General features: G+C 47.7%; 9 protein-coding genes across 9 annotated transcripts; 4 read left to right on the top strand and 5 right to left on the bottom strand.

The window, feature by feature from the left end:
- Positions 1-963: 963 nt before the first annotated feature.
- On the bottom strand, positions 964-2182 carry F5147DRAFT_771276 (uncharacterized protein; the record flags this gene model as incomplete). The annotated part of the gene is made up of 4 exons (XM_041441216.1): positions 964-1455; positions 1505-1729; positions 1797-1849; positions 1912-2182. 4 exons carry the CDS (start codon positions 2180-2182, stop codon positions 964-966), a joined length of 1041 nt encoding a protein of 346 aa, XP_041295143.1.
- A 352-nt stretch (positions 2183-2534) lies between these two features.
- F5147DRAFT_744531 (uncharacterized protein) lies at positions 2535-5660 on the bottom strand (the record flags this gene model as incomplete). Its single annotated transcript, XM_041439677.1, has 6 exons — positions 2535-2773; positions 2964-4341; positions 4519-4830; positions 4911-5201; positions 5252-5488; positions 5628-5660. 6 exons carry the CDS (start codon positions 5658-5660, stop codon positions 2535-2537), a joined length of 2490 nt encoding a protein of 829 aa, XP_041295142.1.
- Positions 5661-6237: 577 nt separating this feature from the next.
- F5147DRAFT_771274 (uncharacterized protein) lies at positions 6238-8536 on the top strand (the record flags this gene model as incomplete). Its single annotated transcript, XM_041441215.1, has 9 exons — positions 6238-6357; positions 6417-7148; positions 7208-7300; positions 7349-7715; positions 7766-7807; positions 7859-7896; positions 7953-8123; positions 8173-8316; positions 8372-8536. 9 exons carry the CDS (start codon positions 6238-6240, stop codon positions 8534-8536), a joined length of 1872 nt encoding a protein of 623 aa, XP_041295141.1.
- Positions 8537-9103: 567 nt separating this feature from the next.
- On the top strand, positions 9104-9759 carry F5147DRAFT_684277 (uncharacterized protein). The gene is made up of 2 exons (XM_041436589.1): positions 9104-9613; positions 9664-9759. The coding sequence occupies exons 1-2, from the start codon at positions 9113-9115 to the stop codon at positions 9697-9699; spliced, it is 537 nt and encodes a 178-aa protein (XP_041295140.1). The 5' UTR covers positions 9104-9112; the 3' UTR covers positions 9700-9759.
- A 366-nt stretch (positions 9760-10125) lies between these two features.
- Positions 10126-10588, bottom strand: F5147DRAFT_609118 (Cerato-platanin; the record flags this gene model as incomplete). The annotated part of the gene is made up of 1 exon (XM_041432403.1): positions 10126-10588. Exon 1 carries the CDS (start codon positions 10555-10557, stop codon positions 10126-10128), a length of 432 nt encoding a protein of 143 aa, XP_041295139.1. The 5' UTR covers positions 10558-10588.
- A 1379-nt stretch (positions 10589-11967) lies between these two features.
- Positions 11968-13892, top strand: F5147DRAFT_684272 (uncharacterized protein). The gene is made up of 6 exons (XM_041436588.1): positions 11968-12052; positions 12104-12262; positions 12320-12340; positions 12389-12577; positions 12629-13459; positions 13517-13892. The coding sequence occupies exons 1-6, from the start codon at positions 11978-11980 to the stop codon at positions 13676-13678; spliced, it is 1437 nt and encodes a 478-aa protein (XP_041295138.1). The 5' UTR covers positions 11968-11977; the 3' UTR covers positions 13679-13892.
- A 326-nt stretch (positions 13893-14218) lies between these two features.
- Positions 14219-16919, top strand: F5147DRAFT_791997 (P-loop containing nucleoside triphosphate hydrolase protein; the record flags this gene model as incomplete). The annotated part of the gene is made up of 11 exons (XM_041443085.1): positions 14219-14269; positions 14328-14441; positions 14487-14545; positions 14624-14745; positions 14798-15753; positions 15800-15949; positions 16007-16082; positions 16129-16251; positions 16308-16546; positions 16607-16725; positions 16799-16919. Coding segments are annotated over 11 exons (2130 nt in total), but the record flags the coding sequence as incomplete, so codon positions are not given.
- Positions 16920-17619: 700 nt separating this feature from the next.
- F5147DRAFT_684262 (Alpha/Beta hydrolase protein) lies at positions 17620-21160 on the bottom strand. Its single transcript, XM_041436587.1, has 15 exons — positions 21070-21160; positions 20705-21013; positions 20152-20638; positions 19986-20099; positions 19789-19931; positions 19602-19686; positions 18943-19465; positions 18814-18879; positions 18671-18762; positions 18552-18607; positions 18432-18492; positions 18322-18369; positions 18097-18272; positions 17886-17954; positions 17620-17832 (listed from the first exon to the last, which is right to left on the bottom strand). The coding sequence occupies exons 2-15, from the start codon at positions 20998-21000 to the stop codon at positions 17775-17777; spliced, it is 2274 nt and encodes a 757-aa protein (XP_041295136.1). The 5' UTR covers positions 21001-21013; positions 21070-21160; the 3' UTR covers positions 17620-17774.
- A 1663-nt stretch (positions 21161-22823) lies between these two features.
- On the bottom strand, positions 22824-25687 carry F5147DRAFT_759581 (uncharacterized protein; the record flags this gene model as incomplete). The annotated part of the gene is made up of 14 exons (XM_041440454.1): positions 22824-22843; positions 22891-22989; positions 23047-23382; positions 23403-23478; positions 23679-23786; positions 23823-23839; positions 23866-24219; positions 24407-24462; positions 24506-24621; positions 24705-24845; positions 24892-25024; positions 25154-25293; positions 25388-25508; positions 25557-25687. 12 exons carry the CDS (start codon positions 25685-25687, stop codon positions 23168-23170), a joined length of 1608 nt encoding a protein of 535 aa, XP_041295135.1. The 3' UTR covers positions 22824-22843; positions 22891-22989; positions 23047-23167.
- Positions 25688-26319: the final 632 nt, after the last annotated feature.

Below are 26319 nucleotides of genomic sequence, written 5' to 3'. Positions count from 1 at the left end.
CCTTGAGAATACAATCTGCGAGTTTCTTCTCCGCAAGACAAACATCTCGCTGTACTCGTGTTGCATTCAACACAAGTTGGGTTTTGAATTCCTCATTATGACCATTGTCACTAGAGTTAGTATCTTCCTAGTAAGGAATACTATTATTTAGAAAATGTATTGGAAGTGCAAGGACATACATCATCTATTTCTCCACAGTCTGACTCCATTATCAAAACTTTTCTGATGCCAGCAGGACAGTGTTCGTGGAAAATCTATAATTCGAGATGCCTGGTGTTGTTAAGTGGCGCAATAACGCAGGGGACCGGTGTGTTCACAAAGCATTGATAGCCCTGGGAGTTCCAATTATCCTAGAGTTAAAAACAGCTGGCCCAGCCCTAGACATAATATTGTGAGATATGGATAAGGAAGGAGTATTACAAATGGCAGATGGGTTGATATTGGAAGTGGTGGTAGTACTGTTTATGAATGGTCCAGGTGTGCTGGAGACCCCAAAATGGTAGCGAGTTGACTTCCCACTGGCAGCCAAGTTTGGTAATGCATAGTACGCCAATTTTTCTCCATGATTTGTATTTGATTGGATGTCCGAGTGTAATGAGATGTCCTTGAGCTCGAGAGTTTCAGATGGTGTAGGTTCGAGACTGTTCATCGCCGATACTGGTACAAGTTTGGTTGAAGTTGTCTACAGTACCAAGTCATGCATGATGCATGCGATGATTCAACTTGAATACTATTAACTCGCTTGCATGACATTTGTAGATATACAGACAGCAGAACCTACTAGTACAAGTACACAGATACACAGATCATGGAACAAATGCGTAGTAATGAAAGTAAACTGCATGGATGGTACTGGTATAAAATGTCAGCGATAGTATGGGCAGCATGACTCAGTCTGAACACAACAACAATGCAAGCGCTAAAATATGCATGTGTATGGACACTCATCCTTCCAGCTCAAGCCTAAAGGTCATTCACCCTTTCCTTTGCCTTCTTGGACTTCCTCAACTTCGACTTGGGAACCTTCCTGTCGTCAACCTTTGCTTTCTTCGCTGAGTGTTCAGGTTCAGCATCAATCGATAATCTGGAGGAGGGCATGTGTGGCTGATCGGTCAAGGATGAAGTAGTGGGGTTGGACAAGAGGCCAGTTGTTAGATTAGATGAGAGTGAAGTACCGGTACTAGCCTGAGCGACTGATAACTTGCGTTTTTCATATTTGTGGTGCTGCCAATCCATGTAGCGGCAGTAAGCTGTAAGATAGACGGTGGTGGAGATCTGGTTCAGAGCAGCCTCCCACATGGGGTCCCACACAGGACGAGACTCGCGCACACTCCAGATTGCAGGCTCCTCTAACCCCATACCCTCCATTAATGATACAATGTAATCTTTCAAACTCTCCACAGCCTCACTTAAGATGTGTTCGATGTCGTCCATCTTGATCTCAGGGTAGATTGTCTGTAGTGTGTTAATATCTCTGAAAGTAAATAGAAAAATGTGGACATACCCCTTCTGTGAATGTCTCCGCATTCTTGCTGTTGAAGTTGAAGTGGCCATCTGCGCCACACTTATACATGGTGTATCGGACCTCGCACACATCGATCCAGACATGGGACTGGATGGTGACCGGCCCAAACCTCAATGACTTCTTGATATGACAAGGGATGAAGTTTTCATAGTCCATGGTGGGACTTGCACGAAGGACTTGACTCGCAAGGCTATCATCTTTTGGCTGTTGCCATTTACTCCGTTCTTGCAATGATATCATCAACACGGCTGATCAGTTGAAATGAACCTACAAATGTGTTTGGTTGAGGATTTTGAAGAGCCTCGAGAATGACTGCACACCGCCCTAAAAGAGATGATCAGGAAGAAGTCTGGATGGAATAGATAAGCGAGCTGAGAAATCCTAACCCAAGCTTAAACCATCTTGATTATCTTTGAGGTCGAGTCTCGTTTTTACCACTGCTTCAAGATCTTCTAGAACTTGCTGGTCTGGTACTTGGTCTGGCAGGAAAGTGTTGCAGGACTTTGCTGATTTTCGGACATGCGCACATGGAGGGGAGGTAGTAATCAGAGAGTTCAAGTTGGAGGGTGGCGGCAGCCAGGCTTTGGATTTGGATTTGTTCATTGAGAGCCCAGAGTACATTTGTGGGGGTTTGGTGAAAGAACCAGTGAGAGACATTGAGGGTACTTGGTACTAGTAGTATGATGGCAACTGTCAATCCAGCTAGGCAAGTTGTGCCAGTCAGCCCACCAGTAGGCATTGTTGCAGTTTAGTCAGCTAAAACCACGTGTTGCCACATCAGAAGGGGTAGCGCTGCACAGCACTATCTTGCGCCACCTCACCCTGGATAGATTGTTTCTCAATTGCAACTTGTCCTATACTAGTAATCATGTATAGATATGGAGCTCTTTAGGAGCAGACATTCAAATCTACACAATTTGAAGCCAGTAGGCTATCAGCAAAACCCTGAGTGGCTGTACTACAGCGACTACTAGTAGTACTAGTACAAAGGGAAAAACTACTAGTAGTACTATGAATTTGAGATAGCATAATAAAACTCTTTGTCAATGTATTTGTTCAATAAGAAAATTTGAGCTGAGTGAGCACTGTTTTGTGCTGTTAAATGGACATCAGCAATGCAACCAAACCGGGGGACAATATGTGCAAAAGCACAAAGTTGATCCAGCAGGAGGATGCCACCGAAGGGAACCCCTGCTGATCGCATTGCACATTTTAAAACATGCATTTGTGTAGTGCATTCCAATACACCTCCGCATCACTGAGTCACGACATCCAGGCATTGGACATAAGTGAGGAAACAACCGGCCCAAGGGGTAGTCTTTCCTCATGGAGGAAGCGGTTGCATAATAAGGCGCACCTCAACGACAGCATGGCCTGCAAGTTGCTCAGATATTAGGTATACTAGCAGTAGTATGCAAACTGACAATGAAAAATGCACCTTTAAGCCCACTAGCTGGCCATTGTTCAACTTCGGTATCATTAACAGCAAATATAGCAGCATCATAGTGACCATACTTCCTGGTTGTACTCGGAGGAGATGCATTGATGGTGAGAGCAGGAGGAGTGACTGATTGGCTGTAGAATGATACCTGCTGCACCCATACTTTGAACCAGACCATAAGGTCATCAAATGGTAGAGGTGTGTCAGGTACTGCATGGTGTTGCCCCTCCAACTTGTGGAAGCCCTGAGATGTGCGACTATGACCCTCCTGTTGAATGTAGTCGGCGAGTGCTCCCTGCAAGTCAGGCAGAGAAAAAATTTCGGCGACAATATTAACTGGTATGTGCTGCAGGGAAGGGTCAAAATTGAGGTGAATTGCTGTACTAGTACCAACAACAAATGTACAGTGAGGTCTGGCCGCTTTGATGTTCAAAGAGACTTGCTCTGCCTTCTTGAAGAAATTGGTGACAGGACATTTTGGCTCCCAGAGATAATCGACAGCTGCGGCCTGTATATCTGCCTCATCAACATCTGCACCTTCATCATCCAACCCCAAATCATCATCCATCGCTTGAGAACTGGTAGCTTGTGCCTGAGATTGAGACAGCTGAGTGATGATTGATGTCGTAGTCTGAAGACTTTGACACTTTTCGACACGATCAAGAAACCGGCATATTTGAGCATCGACGTTGTTATTGTTGGTGGAGTCAGCAGAATCCTTGATAAGGGAGATGTGAGCATGCTCTGTGGTATCAGCAGACCACTTCAAGAGGGAACCAACTTGATGGATACTAGGCACAACGCTCTGCATTAACTCCAGTTTGGGGATATGCCAGTTGTTGAGAACATTTTTGCTCTTGGCGCCTCGACGCGCCCCACACGCAATGATGTCTTGCTTATGTTCATGAAATTCCTGGAGTGCATTAAGGATCTTCTGACAATGCACTTCATTGATCACTGTTGCTTGTGATAAGTACCGGAAGTCCATGAGTGCCCGAATAGCTATGACAACGCCAGGGGGAGCTGCATCGGCAATGAGGGCAACAGTATAATGCTGCAGATCCCGCTGCACTCTTCCAGTGACTTGCTTAAGGTTCGAAATACCATCCTTGAAGTGCCGAAACATTGTGAGTGGCTGTAGGACGGAGAAGTGAAAGTCCAATTCCTCCATGCCAACAGCTCTGAGACACCACTGAACATCGTGGTCGTAGAATGCATGATGCCAGTGGTGCAGGCCCTCTGGAGTTACAAAACAAGGTGGATCTGCAAGTGGCCAGTCACACCAGAATGGACGGGCGACACCACTGAGGCAGAAGGGAGCACATGCAGTGAAGTAAGCTTCAACATCTAGGGGATCACATTCAATACTTGCAAGCTGGTCAAGAGTCATTTTAGCAGTTCATGGGGGGTGTTGGAAGGCATCTCCAAAGTTTTCATACATGGCCATAGTTACTGGTGAGGTCTTTCCCCAAACACACACAAGCATGCATGCTTCAGGTGTATCAACTATATACGAAGCCAAGGGCATAAAGCAATACCTGAGGTTTCTGACTGGGTCTGACATCATTTGCCCGATACGCGCAGCTTGCTTGAGCGGTTCAAGAATAATGTCCAGACATTGGTGAACCAAACGGGCTTCAAGGACACTCTGCAACCGCTTCACCGGATGCAAAAATTTGGCGATTGGAAGCAGTGCCATGAGGAGGAAAGCATGGGAGGATGCTTTGTTTTGAGTCGCCATCTTGATATTGGTGAGGCTGATGAGGAGCGGATGAGCGACGCGTCCACCAGTCATATTCGTGATGTTGGTTTTGTCAGAGGAAAGTATGACACCAAGCAGTGTCGCGCCCTCTGGCAGTTGTGACTACGACGGGGGATGGGAGTTAGCAAGTTAATACAACTAGTAGTACTACTAGTAGACCCGTAGCTTGATAAGGTACATACCTGCATTGACCATGCTGCATCCCCAGTCATCCATTCACTGTACATCCGTACTGTATGATACACTGGGTTGTATACACATGTAGGCATGAGATCAATTTGCTTGACAAAATGCAGGTGGCTAAAAAGTGATTCAATACAATCCAGTGGATCACACCAGTAAAGATAGAGTGGTTGTTTTGTTGGGTGAGTCGTCGAGATGGTACAGTACTGCCACTTTGGAACAGAAGGCAGAAGCTCGGCACGACCACATAGCTCCTTCGCCGTATAAAAGGAGAGAGGTAATGATTTGACCTGCTGAGAAATAAGAACTTACAATAGAAAAACATTCACTAACGACACACCAATTCCAGCTTCAGAAACTCATCTATGGCTGCCATACTCAAGGACGAGCACAGGAGAAACTTTCCAAGCTCCCAGTCCTGAAGAGATGCAAACGGGTAGTACAGATTGTCCTTGCGATGATGGGAGTATGGATCCATGTTAAACCTATCCTGAAAGGTCTGGCTGGACCGAAAGACCTTTGCGGCACCTTCAAAGCGCTCAACATAAGGCTTCCCCAACACTCGGTCACCCCAGGACTCTTCAATGGACACAGGAAGGCCCGGGCATTCTCCAAGTCCACTGTGACACCCTCATAGAAGTCCAAGTCATCCTGCCCTTGCGCCAGCGGCAGCACCAGTTCTACTCAAATTCCATCAGGAAATCATCATGATAAACAGGGCTTGGTGTTCTAGTGGTAGTACCAGTCATGTGCTGGCCCAACTCGAGTGAAATGTGTGATGCACTTTGGAGCTCATCAATTCGTTGTAGACAGGATGTAAGAGGTTGACTGAGGTGTCGTGTAACAGCCAGGGCACTCCCAAACAATTTCAAACAATTAGGACAGTTAGTTGGCATCTTGGTAGGCACAAATGACAACAGGTAACTCAGAGTCACAGCAAGACTTTACTAGTAAGTTGATTTGACTCGCAAGTGAGGCGAGTCGTGTGCTGCTGGTGTGCAGTAGTATTACATACATGATAGCACGGCAAACTACTATTTAGTACTATCACTGTTACTAATAATACTACTACTACTACGTACAGCACTCATCCTGGAACTTCCGACTCGCTTCAAACATGCAACATTCAAGTTCGCTTCTCTCTCTGCCAGTACCAAGTTGCCAAGACTTGTTCTCCCATGGGTCAGCAGAAAAAGTCAACTCAAGTTGTCGACTCAGGCCAATGTTGAGCCTCCCCATTGTTCAGGTCGGGCTAACGCTGGTGCTGGTGGAGCGATTTCTCAGTTAAGGAGGGTCGGAAACGCCATTGAGAGTCCAGTCAAAGCCATGCTCAAGCCAAATGCACCAAACATCATTGTCCCTCCTGATGAGATTGAAAATGCGATGGCTCCATCAAACTTGAAGAAGAGGAAGAAAGGAACTCGTCAGAGCAAACTAGTAGTCACAGTGAGTGATTTTTTTTTCTGATCTAACGCTGAATACTATTAACATCCAAAATTTGACAGGAGACCTCAGGCCCAACTGCTGTAGGTCCCACACCTGTTTTACATGTCACAGAACATGGAAGGTTCGGATTGCAAGATTATCCACTTCCCTCAGTGTATGTTGGCTCAAAGCTGTTGCAAACTGACCAAACAGCTTGTGGACCACACAATCCTCCTCAGCTTGATTCAACACCTCATGTTGAGTCCCTTGTCAGTGCTCGTACTTTTGTTAGTCCTGCTGTCCAGGCTCCTCAGTCTGATGTAAGAGTGTGTGCTGTCCAACCCTCTGCTCATCTTATCAAGCCTTCTGCTCGCCCTGTCAAGCCTTCTACTACTCACCCTGTCAAGCCCTCTGCTCGTCCCGTCAAGCCCTCTGCTCGTCCTGCGGAGCCCTCTGCTCATCCTGTTGAGCGCCCAGGTGCCCATACCGATTTTGGTCATTCTCGCTCAAGGTCATTCACTCCCAACATCAACTCTCACAGTCAACAGGAGCCATCAACATGGCAAGTCCTTCCAGGTGGTTCTGCTTCATCTGTTCACCCAAATTCCATTGTGGATGGAAGTGACGATGAAACCGAACAGACTCAGACAGATGGGGAAATGGTTGTTGAGGAAGATTTTGATGTCGAGGAGACTCTGGATGCCAGTTTCGAGGAAGATAGCCATGAGGAAGATGCTAACTTTGAGGAAGATGACATCGACGTCGCTATTAGTGGGGAAGAGCAAGAGGATGGTAACGACAACTTATGTATGGTAATGGCTCCCGGGTACCATAATCCACAGGATTGTATCAACCGTGACTGTTGCCCGAGACAAGCAGAAAACACATCAACAATGAAGGACGAAAGCCAGCTGGCCAACCGCAGACCAATGGCAAGCAAGCTTTCTCATGTGCCACAGAAGTAGTGAGTACTTATTGGCTTATATATTCTGTGCTGATCATTATATTTCAGCCTAATATCAACTATGATCTCCTCCAGCGTCACCATTCAAATAACCATAGGCCACATTCCCCATCACCCTCATATCTGATTGGTGTCCATGGGCAACACAATAATCCGCATCCAAAGTCTAAGTGCCCTCGCACAAACAAACCCTCGCCTGCTAATCACTTGCAAGGTTTGGACTGTGATGATGACAAGGTCAAATTTGATTGTGACTCTGGCGTTCATAGCCACACCACCAAGAAGAATAAGAATGGGAAGGGCACCGCCAACCCAACCACCCTCGGATTCTTCCCTCCTCTTTGGGTCAAACTGCTTGACTTTGCAAAGGCCAATTTCAGGCAACACCTCACCATTGTGGCCCCATTCCCCCAACGTGAATCAGCCATTGATGATGGTGGAGTATGCGGGAAATGATTGTGGAAGCCATCGTGTATTGGCAAGAGCAGAAGCACCAACTAGAGAAAGGTTTGTCTATCTCACATCAACTATTAGTAGCCCACTGACATGTCTATTGAGGCTACTACCCAAACTTCAAAGCAGAGATGGCTATTGTGGTACGTGCTAGTACTAACTTTAATGTTCTACTATATCTCAAATTGTATTGATGCAGATTTTTAATGATGCTGCAACTTTTCGAAGCAAGATCAAACATGTTGCTCTCGCTGTGGTTCCCCTGGAATACGAACTTATCTCACAAGGGAGTTCCATTGCAACTATCAAAAGCAAGGCATCTGGTCTTATTCACCACTCATTGTTTTTATGTGGAGTAGCCGATGCTCAGGTGCGCTCATTGTCGTCATCAATAGTATTCTATGCTAACCAAGTGGCAGGGTCATTCATCTAACTTCGCGCATAACGCGCTCCGCTCTATTTGCCTTCGAGTTTTCTATGATAGTGGCTCGAAGTCTTTGTGTCAATTCCCTGCCTTTCGAAAGACTATTCCGGACAACGCTATCATCCTGATTGCAACAATTGTGAATATACAGGTAGTACTAGTATGCTCACAGTAATCAACTGATTTTCCCCAAGGTTCGAAACGTTCTCGACATCTATTCCAGGCATGGTCAAGCAAACACAAAGCAAACAAACATTATAGATTCGGAGATCATCTACAAGAAAATTGCTGGCCTATTCAAACGTGTTAGTGATGACGAGTATCATGGTCCGAAGCTCCACAAGATGCTTCAGTCTTGAGCACAGACAGGCATGTAAGTCTGTTTTATTTGTCTTACTAGTACTAGTACTATTATTGATCATCACATAGGAACGATGTCACTATGAGCGATGAAGACAGTGATGGCAGTTCTGAATGGGAGGTTGATCTTGATTAGTTGTACTACTATTATCTTTAGCCTTGCTTTTCACTTTACTTCACATAGTAGTACTACTACCATTTTTGCAGTGTCCATGTCTAATTCAATTGTGTTTGTTTCTCACTAGTACAGTCCAAGTTTGATTGAGTCAGTGGTGATAGTATTCTATCATGTGAGATAGTGTACTTGAACCCATACATTGCTATATAACATTGTACAGCATGGTCGTGCTGTGCAGCTGCCTAGCGCTGTGCCATATTGGGTAACTGGGTCCAGTCACGCAGCGTGACACACACACTGTGTAGCATTGTGACTTGGCTGTGCATGGGGGGACTTCGCTGTGAACCCTGAGTGGCTGTACGGCACTGTGCGGCACTGCACAGTGCCATACAGCCACTCAGGGTTTTGCTGATGTAATGTTTTCCTGATGAATATCACACATACTTCACAGTCAGGGATGCAACACACAATGTGGACCTCAGACCCTACTCATCAAGTACTATCCCTCATAACAGCTCCTCCTTTTGCCCTTTTTGTCATCTCTACTAGGACTTTCTTCAAGCTTGAAGGAATGGCAACAGTCATACCTTGGAAGCATTGGGGCCTTTCAAATACTCATGTTTTTGAGTGGCAGGACTTGGACTGCAACTTCATGATCAGTATTAGTGGGAGTCGAGTCTTGAAGGCATTCCCCACAGCACATATGATGGACTCAAATGATGACCTTCCTGTGGAGTATAGATTGCATAGTATGATGGACTTCAGTCCATTAGCTGTTGTGCATCAGAAGAGCTTAGGACGAGTGGTGCGAGAGCCATCCACCATAGACCTAGATGGACAATTGGTGACATCATCTTTGCCTTGTGTTGAGGTTGTGTCAAGCACAAAGTCCACCACTAGTGATGATACAACCTTTTTTTGGATGGATGATGATAGAATTTATGTGCTTCATGAAAGTGTAGGTTCTTCCACATTTCAAAGAAGTCTGAGCTTATTTTCAATTTGCAGCTCGAGGTCATCAAAATTTCTGAATCTGCTTGCTGAACAAAAATTGCTCAGCCTAGACATTAGTACCATACATAGATACATCTGTGGTGTCGACACTGTTAACAATGTCAGGATTAGGGTCTAGTATGTTGAATGTGTGAGCACTGCATCGACAGCTGTGATGAAGATGGTAGTTTGGATGCCGTTGGGCATAAGGGAAAGCTGAGGCAAGCTGCTCGTCGAGTAACCAATACTTTCCCAAAAACATCGCATCGCGTAATAACGAACCACAACGTACAAGCAACAATGTACAAGCTACAACATACAAGTTGCCCCGCTCACGAAACAAAGACTCAAGAACCTCTTTCTGCGATACTTTCAACCGTTTCCAGCACACCAGAAAACTCTCCAACGTAATGGCCTAGACGCACGTTGAATCAGAACTTGAGTCTCGCAGAACGTCAAAGATGAACATACATGCCACTACATGCCACAGCTGCTCGCGGTGACCTGAGTGACGTTAGCCACAATCTTGCCGGGCTCTAAGCCGGTGCCATTATTCAACTTATTGAACACCTGCGGGGAGATGTTGAATGTGTAAGCAGCATCGACGGCGGTGATGTTGATGGTAGTTTGGACGCCGCTGGGCGTGGTGTATTGGAGGCTCCAGCAGGTGCCGCACAACGTGGAGTTCCAGGTGGCGCCTGGAACACCTCCGATGTTGGGGAATGAAGGGATGGAGCCGAAGGTGGTATATCCCTTGGTCAAAAGACCGTTCGCGCCGTTAGAACATGCGACATTGCTAAGGGACGAGTTGGGATTGGTGTACGCAGTGTCGTATGTGACGTCCGCGGGCGCTGAAAACGCTGGGAGGGCAAGAGCAGAGATAAGAGCAGCAGCAAGTGTAAATTTCATCGTGTGTTAGAGTTTGATGAGAATGTCGTGCAGTAATTTGAGATGCAGAATTTCAAGAATTTCCACTCGCTTTTATACGTCGAGGAAAAGGGTTAGACGTCAGAGCGAGCTCCACTCGAAGCACATGCATAGGCAAGTTGTCGGCAGCAGGTCACCGATGGTTGACCTTCCTTGATTACCAAGACATCAAGTACATACCGCTGAAAGTAGCGTACATGGCCACATGTAGTATTCTCATTACCCTCAGCGCTAGGGTGGCCATGCGCAAGACTGGCCGGTGCGGCGAAAATGGAACCAAGACATGGCCAAGAGACAGATCAATAGCGAATGTCAAGATGACCAAACTCTTGAAAAGGAAGGACACTTTCTGTAGGGAAGGGTCGTCTAAAAACTGCAAGACAAAGTTCAATGAACAGCGGACGATGATGAAAGAAGTCCCTACTGATGATATTTCCATGTCGGGACTCCCAAATCGGTATAGACCACCCTCACAATAGTTAAGGGTGCGCGCACTGAATTCGTAGCCAGTAGTCACTGAGGGGCAACTTCAGGTCAACTAGTCTCCCCGAGAAAAACCTGAGGGAGTCATTCCTCCTAATGAAGGGTTAACTAATATGCTCCGTGTGACAAAAGACTGGCGACCTTGATTTTTAGTGGTACTCAGATAAGCATGACCATGATACATCTTGAAGCAGAACTAAGACATTATATCATGATTAGTACGGTAGACAAAATGTACGGCGACCCAGTTAGTCACTGAGTGCCATGCATGTTGTCTACCGCAGGAATATATCCCCGTGTAAAGATAAACACAAGTAACATACCCGGCTCAGAATCTATGCAGCGTTCGAGGAATGCCACCGGACATTTTGGGTGACGGCTTGTTCCAACTTCCGACCTCTCCTCATGGTGCTTTTAACGTAACCTTCATACGGATAGATGTTCCACGATGACTGGTCATGCTCCGCTGAAAATGGAGTAACCAAGGCACCTGGGGGCGTCCAGCAGGAAATGAAGTAAAAAGGACCAGGAAAAGGGGACGTGAATGCAAGGTGAATTAACTGATTAAGAGGCGATGTGTTACGGTGTGTATACAAAGATGGGTACTTGGGAGGAAGTGCTGCTGAGTAGGCGACATAGTAGCAAGCATGTCATCCCACGGCAAAATGAGAGTTCTGATGGAATTCGATAAGACTCGGGAGATACGATTGACACCACCTGCGGGAAACACAAAGACAACAGGTTGCAGTCTCTGCGTGGCATTACAAGGCATAAATAGTTGAAGTGGAGTTGAAAACCGGCTGGCTTTTGAATTTCTTCAAGTTGTTTCGTTGAGGTGCGCTGTGGCACGTGTTAAGTTTCAAATTAATTGAATCGGGAACTGCCAAAGGCGTCTTGCTCTCACTAGATTTGCAACCAGATGTCAACAAACTCCCCGCCGTCTGTCATACTTACGGATGCACTCGCGTCTCTGAATAAAGCAGTAAACATTGCAGTAGGTTCATCGTCTTCTTTGATGCTCTTCGTGATTCATTGACCTGTGTAGTTTACGAACATACAGGATCAAACACGTCAAGAAGTCACACAAGCATCTACTGAAGCACGAGAAGCGCGTCGCGAGCGGGATGAAGCCATTAAGGCTCTCCATGAGCTTAGGCTCGAGGAGCAGGCGTGGAAGCAAGAGGCTGGTGTCCGACAGTCTGCTGTATGTCCCCACTCGGTGTTTGCACATTCATCATATCTAACCTTGCCCCCTGACAAGGTTGAGCAAGCCGAGTTGACTGTACGCTCATTGATTTGATAGCGTAGATATACTGAAATTTGCGTGCAGATAAAACATCATGCCGAGACGATCGCTCAACTTCGCTACGAGTCCGAGCAGTGGAAACAACAATGTCTCCGTCTCGAAGACACGTCGCGTCAGGAAGCCACCAGCTGGAAAGAACAGTTTCTACGCGTTGAGCAAGAGCGCTATAAGCTCGCAACGCGTGTGGATGAGCTTATTGAAGAGCAGCTTTCTGTGCGGTCTACTCTCGTTTCTTGAATTTTGAATCTAACGTTTACACAACAGCATACTGTCCAGACACATGCGTCTATCACTCCATTCAAGACAATGCTCCGTTACCCCAATACAACAGCAAGCACAAGCATTAGCGACCCATCCGCATCCACACGCCACCGTTTCCCTCCCTACACTTCCGAACTTCCTGACGAATCCATATCTGCATCGTCATCCAGAGCACCCAAACCCATATCTACACAACAGCTCCCCACTCCCATTTCCGCCAATCGCAGAGCCTCCGGAGACAAGTCAAAACAATACCTCATCCGACGCGTTCAGGCTGTCATCGAGGTACCCGTAAAAGAGGAGAGCGTGGAGGACACTATTTCCGATGAAGCACCGTCTGCATCAAGTTCTTCTGCATCATCAAGATCGGGTTTAACATCCACAGTACCAGGGTCTAGTAAACTAAATTCAGCCATCTCGAGCAAAACCATACCGAAACCCAGTAAACCCACCAGCGCCCCTAGTAAAGCTGGACAGGGTACCAACAAAGTTTTCTCAATCACCAGCAAATCTGCGTCACTGAACAACAAACCTACATCGGCTGCATCCACCAAATCCGCACCACCACCGTCGAAATCTGCAGCAAGACCTAGTAAACCCACACTCTCCGGGGCTGGTAATAAACCACCATCCAATCCCTCTACCAGCATACCTTCCTCCTCGTCCCGTCCCGCCCGAAAAATAAGCACTAAACGACAGTATATTGAGATCGATGAAGACGAGGATAGAGAAAATAAGATATCAGAGCAGTCCAAGTCAGGTAGTGACGCGACTGCCGAAGACGAAGTTGATTCTTCAGAAGAGGAAGAAGACGAGCTCACGCTGGGCGCTGAGGTACACTCCTTCTTTCATGAACATTTGGTTCAGCATGCTGACGCCCGCGCCCGCTAGGAAAATCGCCGCGAAGTTTACGGCACCAAGCGCATCGCAGCTACGAGCAGTATGAAAGCCGTGTCGCAGGCGCCGGCGAAAAAGAGGAAGTTAATTTCAAATACGACCGCCGTAATAACGGGTAGCGGGAAGAAGCCTCCTGCAAAGAATGCGCGCGGATGAAAGCCCCTGGTGTACGGGAGGGTTTGTCTTACTTACGTTTGTGATATCCACGTGACTTATGCTTCTCATTCTTTGCAACACACCCTTTGTTCTTCTAGCTGCGGAATCTCTATATATGACATTAGCGCTATCTACAATGCTCGTGCGAGTTCATGCCTCGTTTTGTATGATTATGATGACTCCAATCTAAAGCGCTTACAAGATACCAATGCATGAATGCCCACGAATCCTTGGATGAGATAAACGTTTCCATCATCACATTGTACTGCCCTTACTCGTCTCACCAAGTATTACAGTGCCTATAACAAGACCGATATCTTATGACAGAACTGATCAAGAAACTATGGGATTTCATACCGGGATGGTAAAAGATTCATAAACGATTTTAACTGTAATCCTGAGGTCTTTTGAAGGACCAGGAGTACGGATGAAATCCCTAGAGCTAGAGAGCCTCTATATAACGTCGTTCTGCGAGAGGTTGCCGCCGATCGAGAACGAGCTGCTTCAAGCACTCTCGATGGTGCCAGCGCCTCGAAGAACTTCGGTTATCTTCCCAGAGAAGTCACCGCTGATCAAGTGCACCTCGCATTGGTATGTCCTCAACAACAGAACTACGTCGGGTCTGGCTGACTCGTTTGAATTCGCTTAGGAACACGACATAAACCCGTTCACGAACCAGCCACATACTGCGCAATACAAAAAGATCCTTGAATCGCGCAAAACGCTCCCCGTGTTTGCACATATGGCTGAGTTCTATAAGATAGTTAGTTTTATGCATACCTCACTCCATTCACCCTGACGTACGCAGTTCAACAAACACCAAATCATCATTATGGTCGGCGAGACTGGCTCAGGCAAGACCACGCAGTGAGTTGTCATCACCTGGCACATACTCCTTTGTCTTCTTGGACAGTCACTTATCATAGACTCTTTTATCGCTGATAGAATACCCCAGTTCGTCGCCTATTCAGATCTTCCGCATACGAAGTACAAGATTGTGGCATGCACTCAGACCCGCAGAGTCGCTACCACAGCTGTAGCGGAACGCGTGGCAGATGAGATGGATGGTTAGTTTGTGACACTACTCTGATCCCACTCCGAGCTCACTTCATTACCTAGTCCAACTCGGCCAACAAGTCGGTTACTCGATACGTTTCGAAGACATGACCGAGCCCGGTACCACCTTCCTCAAATACATGACCGATGGTATACTCCTCCGCGAAGCCATGCATGATCCTGATCTCAGCCGCTACTCCACAATCATCGTCGATGATGCTCACGAACGCACGCTTGCCACTGACATCCTCATGGGGGTTCTCAAGACCCTCGCTCGCCGTCGCCCCGACCTCAAGCTCATCATCATGTCCGCCACCCTGGACGCTCTCAAGTTCCAGAAATACTTTGCTGTCTCCAGCGACGCCCTTCCTCCGCTCTTCAAGGTTCCCGGTCGCACTCACCCCGTTACAGTGTCCTACACCGAGGAGCCGGTGTCAGACTACGTCAAGGCTGCCATCCATCGTGTGCTCAAGATCCATCGCAAAGAGAAACCAGGAGACATCTTGCTATTCATGACGGGTGAGGAGGAGATAGAGGATACCTGTCATAAGATCAAGCGCGAGGTGAAAAACCTCATCGACCGCTACCCTGAGACCGTAGGCCCTCTCGAGTGCATCCCGTTGTACTCCTGGTTACCGCCTCAACAACAGCAACGCATCTTCGACCCGCCACCCACAGCGGGTAGTCCGGATGGCCCACCAGGACGCAAGGTCGTCGTGAGCACGAATATTGCAGAGTCGTCGCTGACGATCGATGGGATTGTGTACGTCGTGGACCCGGGGTTTTCGAAGCAGAAGGTGTACAACCCGAGCACCCGTGTGGAGAGCTTACTTGTGAGTCTGATCTCCAAGGAGTCGGCACAGCAGCGTGCGGGCCGTGCCGGGCAAACGAGGCCGGGCAAATGCTTCAGGTTGTACACGGAGAACGAGATGTCGGAGCTCGAGGAGCAGACGGAACCAGAAATTTTGAGAAGTAATTTAGTGAGCACGGTGCTGATGCTTGTCAAGGCAGGGATCAAGGTGAGTTCGATGTGGGGGTGACGTTGTTGAGCTGATGCTTGTGTAGGATCTTGACAAATTTGATTATTTGGATGAGCCAGCACCAGAGTCATTGTCGAAGGCGTTGGAGGTATTGAATTATCTCGCAGCAGTGGATGATGATGGAAACCTCACGGCGCTTGGGAGTATCATGGCTGAATTCCCTCTGGATCCACAGGTAGGCGACTGTCCTGGTGGCGCGTTTGGACCTGACGGTTCTGATGCATACCCCCAGCTCTCAAAGATGCTAATCATCAGCCCAGAGTTTAAGTGTAGCAATGAAATATTGACGATCACTTCGATGCTGTCAGGTGCGCACTCATCTTGGAGATTTGCACTCATCTGACGTTCTTGCAGTGCCAAATGTATGGCTACGGCCAAGTAACAAGCGAGAAGAGGCGGATGCTGCAAAGGCGCTGCTTACCGTCCCCGGTGGCGACCACCTAATGCTTCTTAACGTGTACAACGAGTACATTCGAAGTAAGTCTCCACTTCCTACAAACACCTACGTCCTCACCCGCAACCAACCACCCCAGACCAACACGACAAAGACTGGACATATAACCACTACCTCTCCGCTCCAGCGCTGCTGCAAGCAGTTAACGTGCGCGAGCAGCTGGAACGGACGATGGGGCGGTTTGAGGTGGACATCGTAAGCGCGCAAGATCAGATCGGGATGTCTCTGGCAATCAAGCAGGCGCTGTGCTGTGGCTTTTTCATGCAAGTTGCACACAAGGTGGGAGGGAAGAGGAATTATATGACCGTGAACAATCAGGTATATTATCTTGGCTTTGAGTTGCGGTTGACGTGCTGATGAAAATGTTCTTGGTGGTAGCCTGTAGTGCTGCATCCATCGTGCAGACTGGATACACAGCCGGAGTGGGTAATTTTCAACGAGTTCGTGGTCACGAACAGACCGTATATACGGACCGTCACGGGTGTCCAGCCAGCATGGTACGTACGCTTCTTAGCACTGTAAATTGACATGCTGATGCAAATTTGTACATTGACGCTCCGACTCGGACAGGCTCCTCGAGTACGCGCGCTTGTACTTTGATTTGAAGGATTGGCCAGACAGCGAGACGAAGCGTGCGTTGGTGAGGGTTGCGAACAAGATGACGGGCAGGTTTGGGGCGCGATTCGACAAGGTGGCGCGCATTGGTGAAAGTGGTGAGGAGGTTGAGGAAATGATGAGATCGAGGACCTGGTGAGGGAGTTGAGTAGTTTACTCGAGTGCCTCAGAGGCTCGAAACTACAGAGTAAGTGTAATGCGAAAAGCTAGGGAAAGCCTTGCGAAGAAACAGGACATCATGCATCAGGTGAATAGAGATGGTGTATATGTGGGTGAAGTCTCCGGGTTTGTCTGGGCAGGTGACCGTACTGTGACATCACCCAAATACACCTTTGCTTATGAAATTGAAGCTTGGGCTCAGGTCAGATCTATTAGTAATTCGCGACGTTCTTTTGTATAAACCGATGTAGCTCGTCAACTACTTCATATTGTTTTCCACAAATTTGGAGTATTGTATATTCGTACCGCCTGTATATATATATGATTTTTGCTCATTTTTAGGATGTTGCGGTGTGGTGTCGGATGAAAGCCGAGAAAATTCAGGGTCTGATGCAAAATATGGTCACGTTGAGTCACATTACTAACTATACCTTGTACCTCGCAAAGTCTATTAGGAGGGAACGTTGGAGAGACATCCGACAATTCCATCGAGCTGTAACTTCATTGACTCTACTATTATTGGGTTGAGTCCAGACTCCAGACACATTCCAACTGCGACGAACTTCCAGTATGCTGAAGACGCCCTTAGTTTGTGCACATATCACACAGGCCTGGTCTTGATTCAGCACGCAAATCATAAATCGTAGAAGTTCTACCCATCCAAGTACAGTCAAGTGTGTTATGTTACAAACGGCCAATTTGCCCCTCCAAAACGTATCCTTTAGTTCTACCATTTTCAAAAAGAGATCCTCTCCTAGTGATGCGTTCGTGTCTAAGAAAGCGCGATGAACTGATCCAACCACCTAAACACTTCGTAGTGCCATTTCAAACTATTCCAGTCAAAGCATCAGCTCATGACTGGCGTGTAGAACTGCATACATACCTATTCCCAGCGTTGATCACCCAATGGTTCTCGTCTGGGAAGATCAAAAGGCGGCTTGGGACACCCAACCTATATGCGTGTCGATTAATATGGATCACCTGGTAGGAGCCAAGATAAAAGAGGAAAAGAGGAACGGCGGATTGAAAAGAAACGATAGGTGCAAGAGAACGATACACGAAGAACCAGAACGAAAAAGAAAAGAAAAACGCACTGCTGCAACGCATGGAACACCGCAATCCCATCTCCCTCTGGAAGCCTGTAATCCTTGCTGCTGTGAATTGTCAGCTGCGGGGTTGACCACTTTGCAACGGTATACGCGGGGCTGTATTTGCGCGAGGCTTCGAATGCAGCAGGATCCCATGGACGTCCTCCCCATTCGTGATTGAACTGTAGTGTATTAGTGTTTAGTGTTGTAAGGGAGGGATGGGAGACGCACGAAGAATAGTTCGTCTGTGGCATAGCCGTTATAGGTTGTGTCAAATACCTATTTTATGTAAATGGATCAGTGTCTTCATTCACTCCTTCATGCAACGAGGGAAAACGCACACCGTCGTGGCAGACCAATGCCTTGAACCCAAATCCGAGCTCGGGATTGCCTTGGATCCAGCTGCGAAGAGCGAGAATCAGGACACAAGATATCAAGGGCGAAAAGGAGATGACACGCACTTGATTGCATATCCGCCATAACTAGCACCAGCAGCTGCTGTGCGGTTTTGGTCTATCTATGTGCAGAGATCGAGGTCAGGATGTGTCGAGTGGGAGGAACACAAGGTGTAAGACCGCACCTCTGGGTATTCTTGAAGGATATACTTCCACCCCAGCAACAAGTCTTGGATGGGCCGGCCTCCCCAGTTTTGATTGATCCCATCTGTGAATTCTAACATATTGCGTTGAGCACAAGAACAGACAAGAGAAGAGGGTAACTCACTCTGTCCGAATGAAGTGGATCCCGTTGGATTGATAGCAACGACCACATATCCCTGGCTCGCGAAGACTAGAGCGCACGTAGCCCAAAATCAGCCCAACCTTTGTAACCCAGCAAAAGGAAATTGTGTACCATTAGGATTCCATCGCGTCGACCACTGATCAAACCAAGCGCTCTCCGGACCTCCATGGATAAGCATCACCGCAGGCCACTTCCCATTAACGCCACATTCGAATCCAGGTGGGGTAATCACATAACCGTGTGTGTCCTGTCCCTCAGCTGTACCTTTGAACCAAAAATCCTTGCCAGGAGAAAGATCTTTGCCTTGTAGCCCGGTAGAAGAGAACGAAGTAATGCGCGTAAGCGTTGTCGCTTTCACATCCGCGTTTGTTCCTGCTAAGAGATCTTGCTCAACGGCGTCAAGCCCACTAAGCTCATACACCTCGTTTGGAGACGTCAGACTCGAAAGCGCAAAGGTGGCCCTGCCACCTGGGATTGGCGTGAAGCCTGATATAGAACCGCTGGAGGTGAGGGCTGTAGGTTGAGTGGTCTGTGTGGCGTTGGAGGGAGGTGTAAGCGGGACAGCCAGCGCAAAGATCTTGATGCGGGCATGATCGCCGGTGGTGGCGTAAATGAGAGCAGAGGAAGGAGAGAACTGGGTTCGGGTTAGCTGGCTGGTATGACGACAGATGTATGGGAGGGATGAGTAAACCCATAAGGAGATGACAAGTATCGCAATTTAGAAGATAGGAATGAAGGAAGTAAGGGCGATTGAATAAGCATGAACTCACAATGATAGAATCAGGGGAGCGGTCCCAGTCCTCCGTAATAGTGAACCGGACGTCTTTCTTGAGATCGTAAATCACCACTTTCGCGCTGTACACGTGAGTTGACAACGTGGGAAGTGATATGGGCGAGTGAGAGGTGCATGCATTGAAATAAGGTCAAAATGGTATATGAATAGGTCACATAACCCACCGATCACTCTCGTGCCCATCAAGAGCCAATTCCAGCCAGGCGACTTTATCGCCAGAAGGGCTGAACACGGGAGAGTGCGTCGCACCTTGAATGCCCGAGGTGAGTTGTCTGAGGTCTTTTCCATCATGTGCAACGAGGTAGATCTACGCGGCAGTACTATGTTAGCATAGAAAGAGCAAGACACGAAGTGCACGAACATTCTGCCTGGTGTGCACGGCCTTGGGGAGTTGTGGGTCCTTGGCAGTGAAGATGACATGCGTTTGGGATATGTCATAGTCATCCGCCTCACCGAACGGTTCTACAGGGGAAGACTAGCTCAAATCAGTTTCACCGCCTTCCCGGAAAGTAGAAACAAGTACTCACGAGTCCCGTCCCCTTTAGCACGTTCACATAGGTTTCTCCCAGTACCCACTTCGCACCTACTTTTGTCAAACTGACCCCAATGAGAGCCTTGCTCTTGGGACCAACCCACGTATCCCATTGACGCTCAAACGTCTCATCATACACCAGACCAGAGTTACCCCGATTCTCATAGGCTGTGTCCTGCTCCTTTACGGTCTCGACAAGGCCATCAGGATAAACGTATGCAGAGAACACGAGGCGCTGAGCGCTGGGGCTGTAACGGAACGCGCTTGCAGTGGTGATGGGAAAGGATCCTATATGGGAGGAGAGATCGGAGGAGAGAGGAGAAGTGCTGATGGGGATGGTGTAGAGGCTCTGTGTGTCATCTTTTGTCACGACGTGTGCGATGGTGCGAGAATCAAGCCAGAAGGCATCGCCGCCATCGGGCAAAGGAATGTCGTAGGCATCGCCATCGCCAAGAGTGATGACGGAGAGTGACTTGTGGGACCTAAGGGCCAGGTAGTGAACATTAATATTACGACTATAAGAACAAATAAAAGAAAGAGGAGCATACTTGCGGTCCTGAAAAGAGTAAGTGCTGATGGGTACGATAGCAAGATCACCAATGTCGTTTGGCAGAGGCGCACCAGGCCGAGGGAGGGTGAGCATATCTTGCGGGGAGAGTGCATTTGCACCTTCGCTAAGGGTAAAATCTGTAGCCATCTGAGGAATTTGTGGGGCAGAAGCTGGTGGAATGGAACTGGAATATAATGGCACCTGAGCAGCGAAGCCCAGCTGCAAGAAAGGAAGTATACGCATCAGGCGTGTACGTTTGAACTTTGGAAATAGGACTATGGCCTCGTGCACCATGGCCTGGACCTAGCTAGTTCAACACGAGGTGCTCAATTTTGAGAAAAATTATTGCTCACTATCACTCACTGTTGCGTGCAATCCAGTCAACGTCGTGCGAGTAAGTGGCCAAGTACCGCGTGTTCTCATGGGTAAGGATCATTGCATGTGACCTCAAGGGGTACCCGCTCGGGAAAAAACGTACATGAGACCACAGCTCGTGCTTTTTCACTCAAATGACTTGATGGTTCAATCGAGTAACAAATTATGTAACTTGGTAGGCTACAGTATTTCCCCCTCAACAACTCACGAACTTGCATGCGCAGTGTCTTGTGAACTCGAGTGACTCCAAAGAACATCACGATTCAAGGTCAAACGCGACAGATACGGGCACACGGCTAATGTACGTGCTCATGATGACAGCTAGGAACGACAAGATGAGCTGAAAAAAGCCACGGAAGCGGAAGACGATAGGGAGTTTCACGAGTTGGGGTCTATCAAAGCGCTTGGGCTACATAACTGGCGGCTGCGCAGCCATATTGATACTCACCATACTAGCGGAATCTGGAGGAGTGAGGATATGGGGTTATTGCCACGTTCCATCAGCAAAGTGTCCAAACCTAACGAGGCCTTGGAAGGCCTAACAAGACCATACACGACCTTGCGAACATTGGAAGGCCTGTGATGCCTCGCGAGGAAATAGCCCCATCTTGGATGGCCTTCTGAGAGCACGTCTAGGATGGCTTTTCGAGGGTATGCTAGGTAGGTTGACCTTGCGAGGCTGCTAAGGCTGTCGAAGCTTGCAAGGGTATACCAGGCCTTGCTAGATCACTCGAGACTTGTGTACATTAGAAGGCCCCAAGAGGCATTGCATTAGCATAGTAGTAACACTGGTAGCTAAAATACATGAATTGCACGAAGTCCATATGGTAAAGTTCAAAGCGGGCATTAAGTCTGCGTCAGCACAAGCAGTAAAGCGAGAAACAGAGAATGAAAGTGCAATGAGAGAGCCTCGGAAACGCAGTCCTAATAGCCATTAGCCCTCTTTCGTACAGAGGTTCTTCGAGGAGCATCGGGATCGGTGATTTTCTTCCTCCCTCTCTTCTTTGTGGGAACAGGAGCTGTTGGAGTTGGCGGGGAGAAGTTGTTGTCATCGTCAGTCAGATCTGACAGTGGGGGTGAGGGGCGTCGAGGTGGAGACGACTGCTAATCATAATATCAATATAACGAAAAAAATGGTTCTAGCTGCTAGTGCTGCCGTGGTCCGGTTCGGTCCGGTTCAGAGGGTCCTTGATGAGAACCAAGAACCGAACCATGGTTCGGTTCTTTAAAATTGTCGAACCCAGAACCAGACCATTGAGAACGGTTCTCAATGGTCCAGTCCGGTTCTTGTCTGGTCCGAACGCGAACCGAACCGAAAATTTTTCAAGCAACGGAAAAAACATTCACAAGACATCTACATGACATTGGGTAGCTAGTCTAACTGCATACCAACTGCATATTCTTCTGCCTCTACTGCTGCTGACACATGTCCATTCTTATAGGCTGCCTTCATCAATTGTAGTGCGGAGAAAGTGGATGATGCGAGTGCGTTGCGGCGCAGAGTTGATGTGATGCCCGCGCTGGAGAAAGATCGAAGCTTTCGTTGTTGATACGTGGCCTCTGGCTCCTTGGGATGTGGTCCTGGGGCTGGAGGCGCTTTATAATATTTGTCAAACTAAGAATACATCTGGAGTTAGAGACTGGTAGGGTACTTAAGTTTGAATAGTACTCACCACTGCCTCAAGACGAGCCCTCCCATTTGCGACCTTCGTCACAGTCCATCGCTGTTCGACGTATGCTAACTTATAGTTAGGGTCAAGAACTGTAACAAAATGAGACATGGACTTAAGCAAAAAAAAAGATACTCACCTAGACAGAGCGACAATATCCAAGGAGATCTGTTAGAGTTGAGAACCGGTGGAGGATCATGACTATCCAGGAAGCATATAGACTAGAACAAGTAGATATCTGTGATATAGGATAAACATATGTCAGAGTCTTGAGAATAAATTGATTAGTACTTACCTTCAAAAAGGCTAACAGTAGCCTGATTAACAAATAATGCAAATCTCGAAGACAGTGTTTTGATGTCGACATGGACACCGACATCGTCGTGGTTGGTGTCGAAGTCGAGGGAATTCGAAGGTCAAGGAACGGTTCGGGAAGGTTCGGGAAAGTCGAACCAGAACCGGACCACTAGTGAAGGTCCAGAACCCAGAACCACTTTCTGGTCCGGTTCTGGCTGGTGAGGGAACCATGGACCAAACCACAGAGAACCGGACCAAAAGTCCGGTTCGAACCGTGGTTCTGGACTGGACCGCGGCAGCACTACTAGCTGCATACCCAAATCACATTCAATGACTGTTCAGTCACATGCGCACTTAGTGAATCCTCGTGCTTGTCGCGAGCAGCAGGGCGTCGAGGTTTCAGCTTGGGCTTGGGCTTAGGACGTGGAGGCTGATCCTCGTCATCATAGTGGACAGAGGCACTTGCAGGATGCTGAGGCTTGCTTAGCCGAGGTTGGTGTTCCTCTCCATCAGAACCTGTAGCTCCACGGGCAGGTCGCGTTGTAGGGATTCATTTCTGGCTGGGCTTGCAGAGACTGTTTTTACCTTAGTGTTATGTTTGCACTTTTGTAGCTTACATAATCAAGTTACCTTTTCACCAGTTCTACTATGAGTCTGAGTATTCAGCAAGTTTTCATGATATTTCCTCTTCTCTGAGCCTTGAGCCTGGTCCAGAAACCCTTTAGGGTCGAATAGCAGCTAGGTTCTGCAAGACCCAACATTGTTCAGACTCACCATCTGAATTGTTGTACCTTCAGCGTCAAAGGTGGAGCCTCACCATGATCAGATGTGGAGTATTGAGATTTATTGAATCTAGGGGGCAATGGCATGTGGGGGTCGGATCGAGGCTGTTTGGGTTGTGCTACCACTTCCACCTCGTCGCCATCGTCATTTTCATCGTCATCTGAAATAACAACATGGTGCCATAGTTGGGACTTGAGAGGTAGTGGGTGCTGTCGCCCATGCAGTCGAGGGTGGGTTGGTTGTTGCAGTCCTGCAACCTCTTCGTCGTTGTCATAAACTGAGGCATGACGCTGAGCATTGGACTTGGCGTGGCGTGGTGAGGGAAGGTCATCGCCTGATCTCCGAAGTCGTTTGGGTGCATGTAGCATATCCCTGTCATCGTCGTGTTCTATGGGGTGGGCTCGTTTGCTGGTTGAGGGCTCTCAAAGCCTGTTAGGGTTGACCACATGTGACGGCACTGCGGATCAAGTATCAGTAGCAGCATTGTATATAAATTCAAACATTACCATTGGAATTATCTAATGCAGAATGGCGCGCAGCTCGCTGAGCACGAATTTGAGTGATATCGTCCTCACCTTTCTTGCGTGTGAGCTTGGTAGAGTGCAAGTTGTCCTTGGTCGGTTTGAGGTGACTGCAAACAATTAGCACTGAACTGACCACACACAAAAACGTACCTGTTCCACCACATGAGGGTATCTTCGACCCACGGATCGCTGTCGTCATCTAGCATTTCGATGATAGCCCAGAGGAGCTCCTCCAGGTCCATATCACCAATATACCGCATCCAGTGCTGAGTACTGCTTATAGTAAAGTATGCCTATGGGTTCATGGGAGGATTATTGCAATACTCGTGCATGGAAAGGTTAGACTTACAATGACATGCACGTATGCAATGATGTATCTGTTGACTGCCGTCAAACCCCACGCACGGTTTTTAGATGGTTTGGCAGAGTTGCAAACATTTGATGAGTCGTTGGCGACGGATGATGGTCCGATGAACAGATGCTTGTAAAACTAAAGGCGCTATAAATTAAAGATAATGTGGAAGATGATGATGTACTCGTATGGCAGTATGGTTTCGAAAGAGACCTTTTGTCTTGTCGGCAGCATCGTAAATGCTGTCTTCATAGAAGAACATCGGCCAGTTGTGTGCTGTCATGGTTATCTCTCCAGCTTGCATGGCGGCCATAGCGCTAAATATGCATCAGTACGAAGAATCAAAGAAAGAAAAATAAGCAAACGAATCAGGGTCCTCGTCAAACCACTCAAGTTTTTTGCGGGGGCAAAGCAAACGAGCCAACTGGGGGTGGTTCAACCCACACATCGACTTATCCTCAACTTCTGGAATCGGAGGATCGAGTGCATGCTCCTTGCTATACATGTTGAGGGGAATATATTGGAGCCCCTTGTGCTTCACAGAGTTTAGATCTGCAGATCTGCCCTCGCTCATACCCTTCGCTACCTATCATGCAGAAGATCAGTTAGTATTAGGTCAGGTTCAAGGGAAAAAACAGGCGCATATAAGCATATATAGGTGCATATATGCGCATAGTCACCATCGCTATGACCACATTCAATTCTTTGCTGGTGATGTTGTCGAGCTCGCTGTCGAAACCAGGAATGAAGTCTATTATAGCATTGTATAGTAGTAGATGACGCTCGGAAACATCTTGAGGTCTGTAGCAGCAAGTTAGCCATGATGTGAGATAGAGATGATACACATACTGTTTTGGGTCGCGTTTACCACCTTGGTCAAATGTAAGACCAGTCTTGAAAGCTGCGGCGGGTACCCCAAATGTATCAAGAAGGCTCGAAGCCTTCCTTCCCGCGTTTTGGTACAGTTCTGCATCATCCATGTTTGAATCTTCATGTTTCCTGCTGCCAAAGGTCAAAATTTGATCATACAGTTGAAAATACAATACCTTGTAGTCTTCTTGCGAGAGCCTGAAGAAATGGAATTGACAAGGTCACTGATACTCGTGTCACTGGAAGAATGATCGTGCTTCTGTTTGCTTGGCCTTGAAGGTTCTGGCGAATCTGACCACTTATTCTTCCGTTTTCCAAGTTTGACAGGTGGAGAGGATCTGATGGAAGAATTCGAGTAAGGAGGATCAGAGGAGCTTGACGATGCGCCGGGATGACGACGTGAAGACATGATGGTGGTTAGACTTAAGGGTTAGGGCATGGGACCGATATGATTAAGTTCCAAATGTTTGGTTATGTTGACGTGATATTAGGTCATTCTTTAGACAGTGCAGTGATGATTCTACACTCAAACCTCTCCATGGCATATGCTTCCCTGCCTCCTAGAGCAGACTCTCATCCTGGAGCTGTTTCTCAACCTCACACATCCCACCAACGCTCTTCCGCCAACTCACGACATGCCAAATGGCTGCAAATGAGTTCCTCAGGCAATTCTGGACATCTCTCTATCCGACTACTTCGTCAAGCGCTACATCTTCTCAGAATGCAGCTAAAGCGGCAAAGA

Source organism: Suillus discolor (genome assembly GCF_016758755.1).
Source record: "Suillus discolor strain FC423 chromosome Unknown F5147scaffold_15, whole genome shotgun sequence".
Taxonomy (NCBI): domain Eukaryota; kingdom Fungi; phylum Basidiomycota; class Agaricomycetes; order Boletales; family Suillaceae; genus Suillus; species Suillus discolor.
Note: the sequence above shows the minus strand (reverse complement) of the source record. Positions and strands in the feature narration are given on the sequence as shown.

Bases quoted from the DNA above. Each gene is read 5' to 3' on its own strand.
- F5147DRAFT_684277 (XM_041436589.1), top strand. From the start codon at position 9,113: ATGCAACACACAATGTGGACCTCAGACCCTACTCATCAAGTACTATCC. The intron at 9,614-9,663 runs GTAGGTTCTTCC...TTCAATTTGCAG, and splicing joins TTTATGTGCTTCATGAAAGT to CTCGAGGTCATCAAAATTTC.
- F5147DRAFT_684272 (XM_041436588.1), top strand. From the start codon at position 11,978: ATGTCAACAAACTCCCCGCCGTCTGTCATACTTACGGATGCACTCGCG. The intron at 12,341-12,388 runs GTACGCTCATTG...ATTTGCGTGCAG, and splicing joins TTGAGCAAGCCGAGTTGACT to ATAAAACATCATGCCGAGAC. The intron at 12,578-12,628 runs GTGCGGTCTACT...TTTACACAACAG, and splicing joins TTATTGAAGAGCAGCTTTCT to CATACTGTCCAGACACATGC.
- F5147DRAFT_684262 (XM_041436587.1), bottom strand. From the start codon at position 21,000: ATGGTGCACGAGGCCATAGTCCTATTTCCAAAGTTCAAACGTACACGC. The intron at 19,932-19,985 runs GTTCGTGCACTT...ACTGCCGCGTAG, and splicing joins CCGTGCACACCAGGCAGAAT to ATCTACCTCGTTGCACATGA. The intron at 18,880-18,942 runs GTACACAATTTC...CGTGCGCTCTAG, and splicing joins GACGCGATGGAATCCTAATG to TCTTCGCGAGCCAGGGATAT.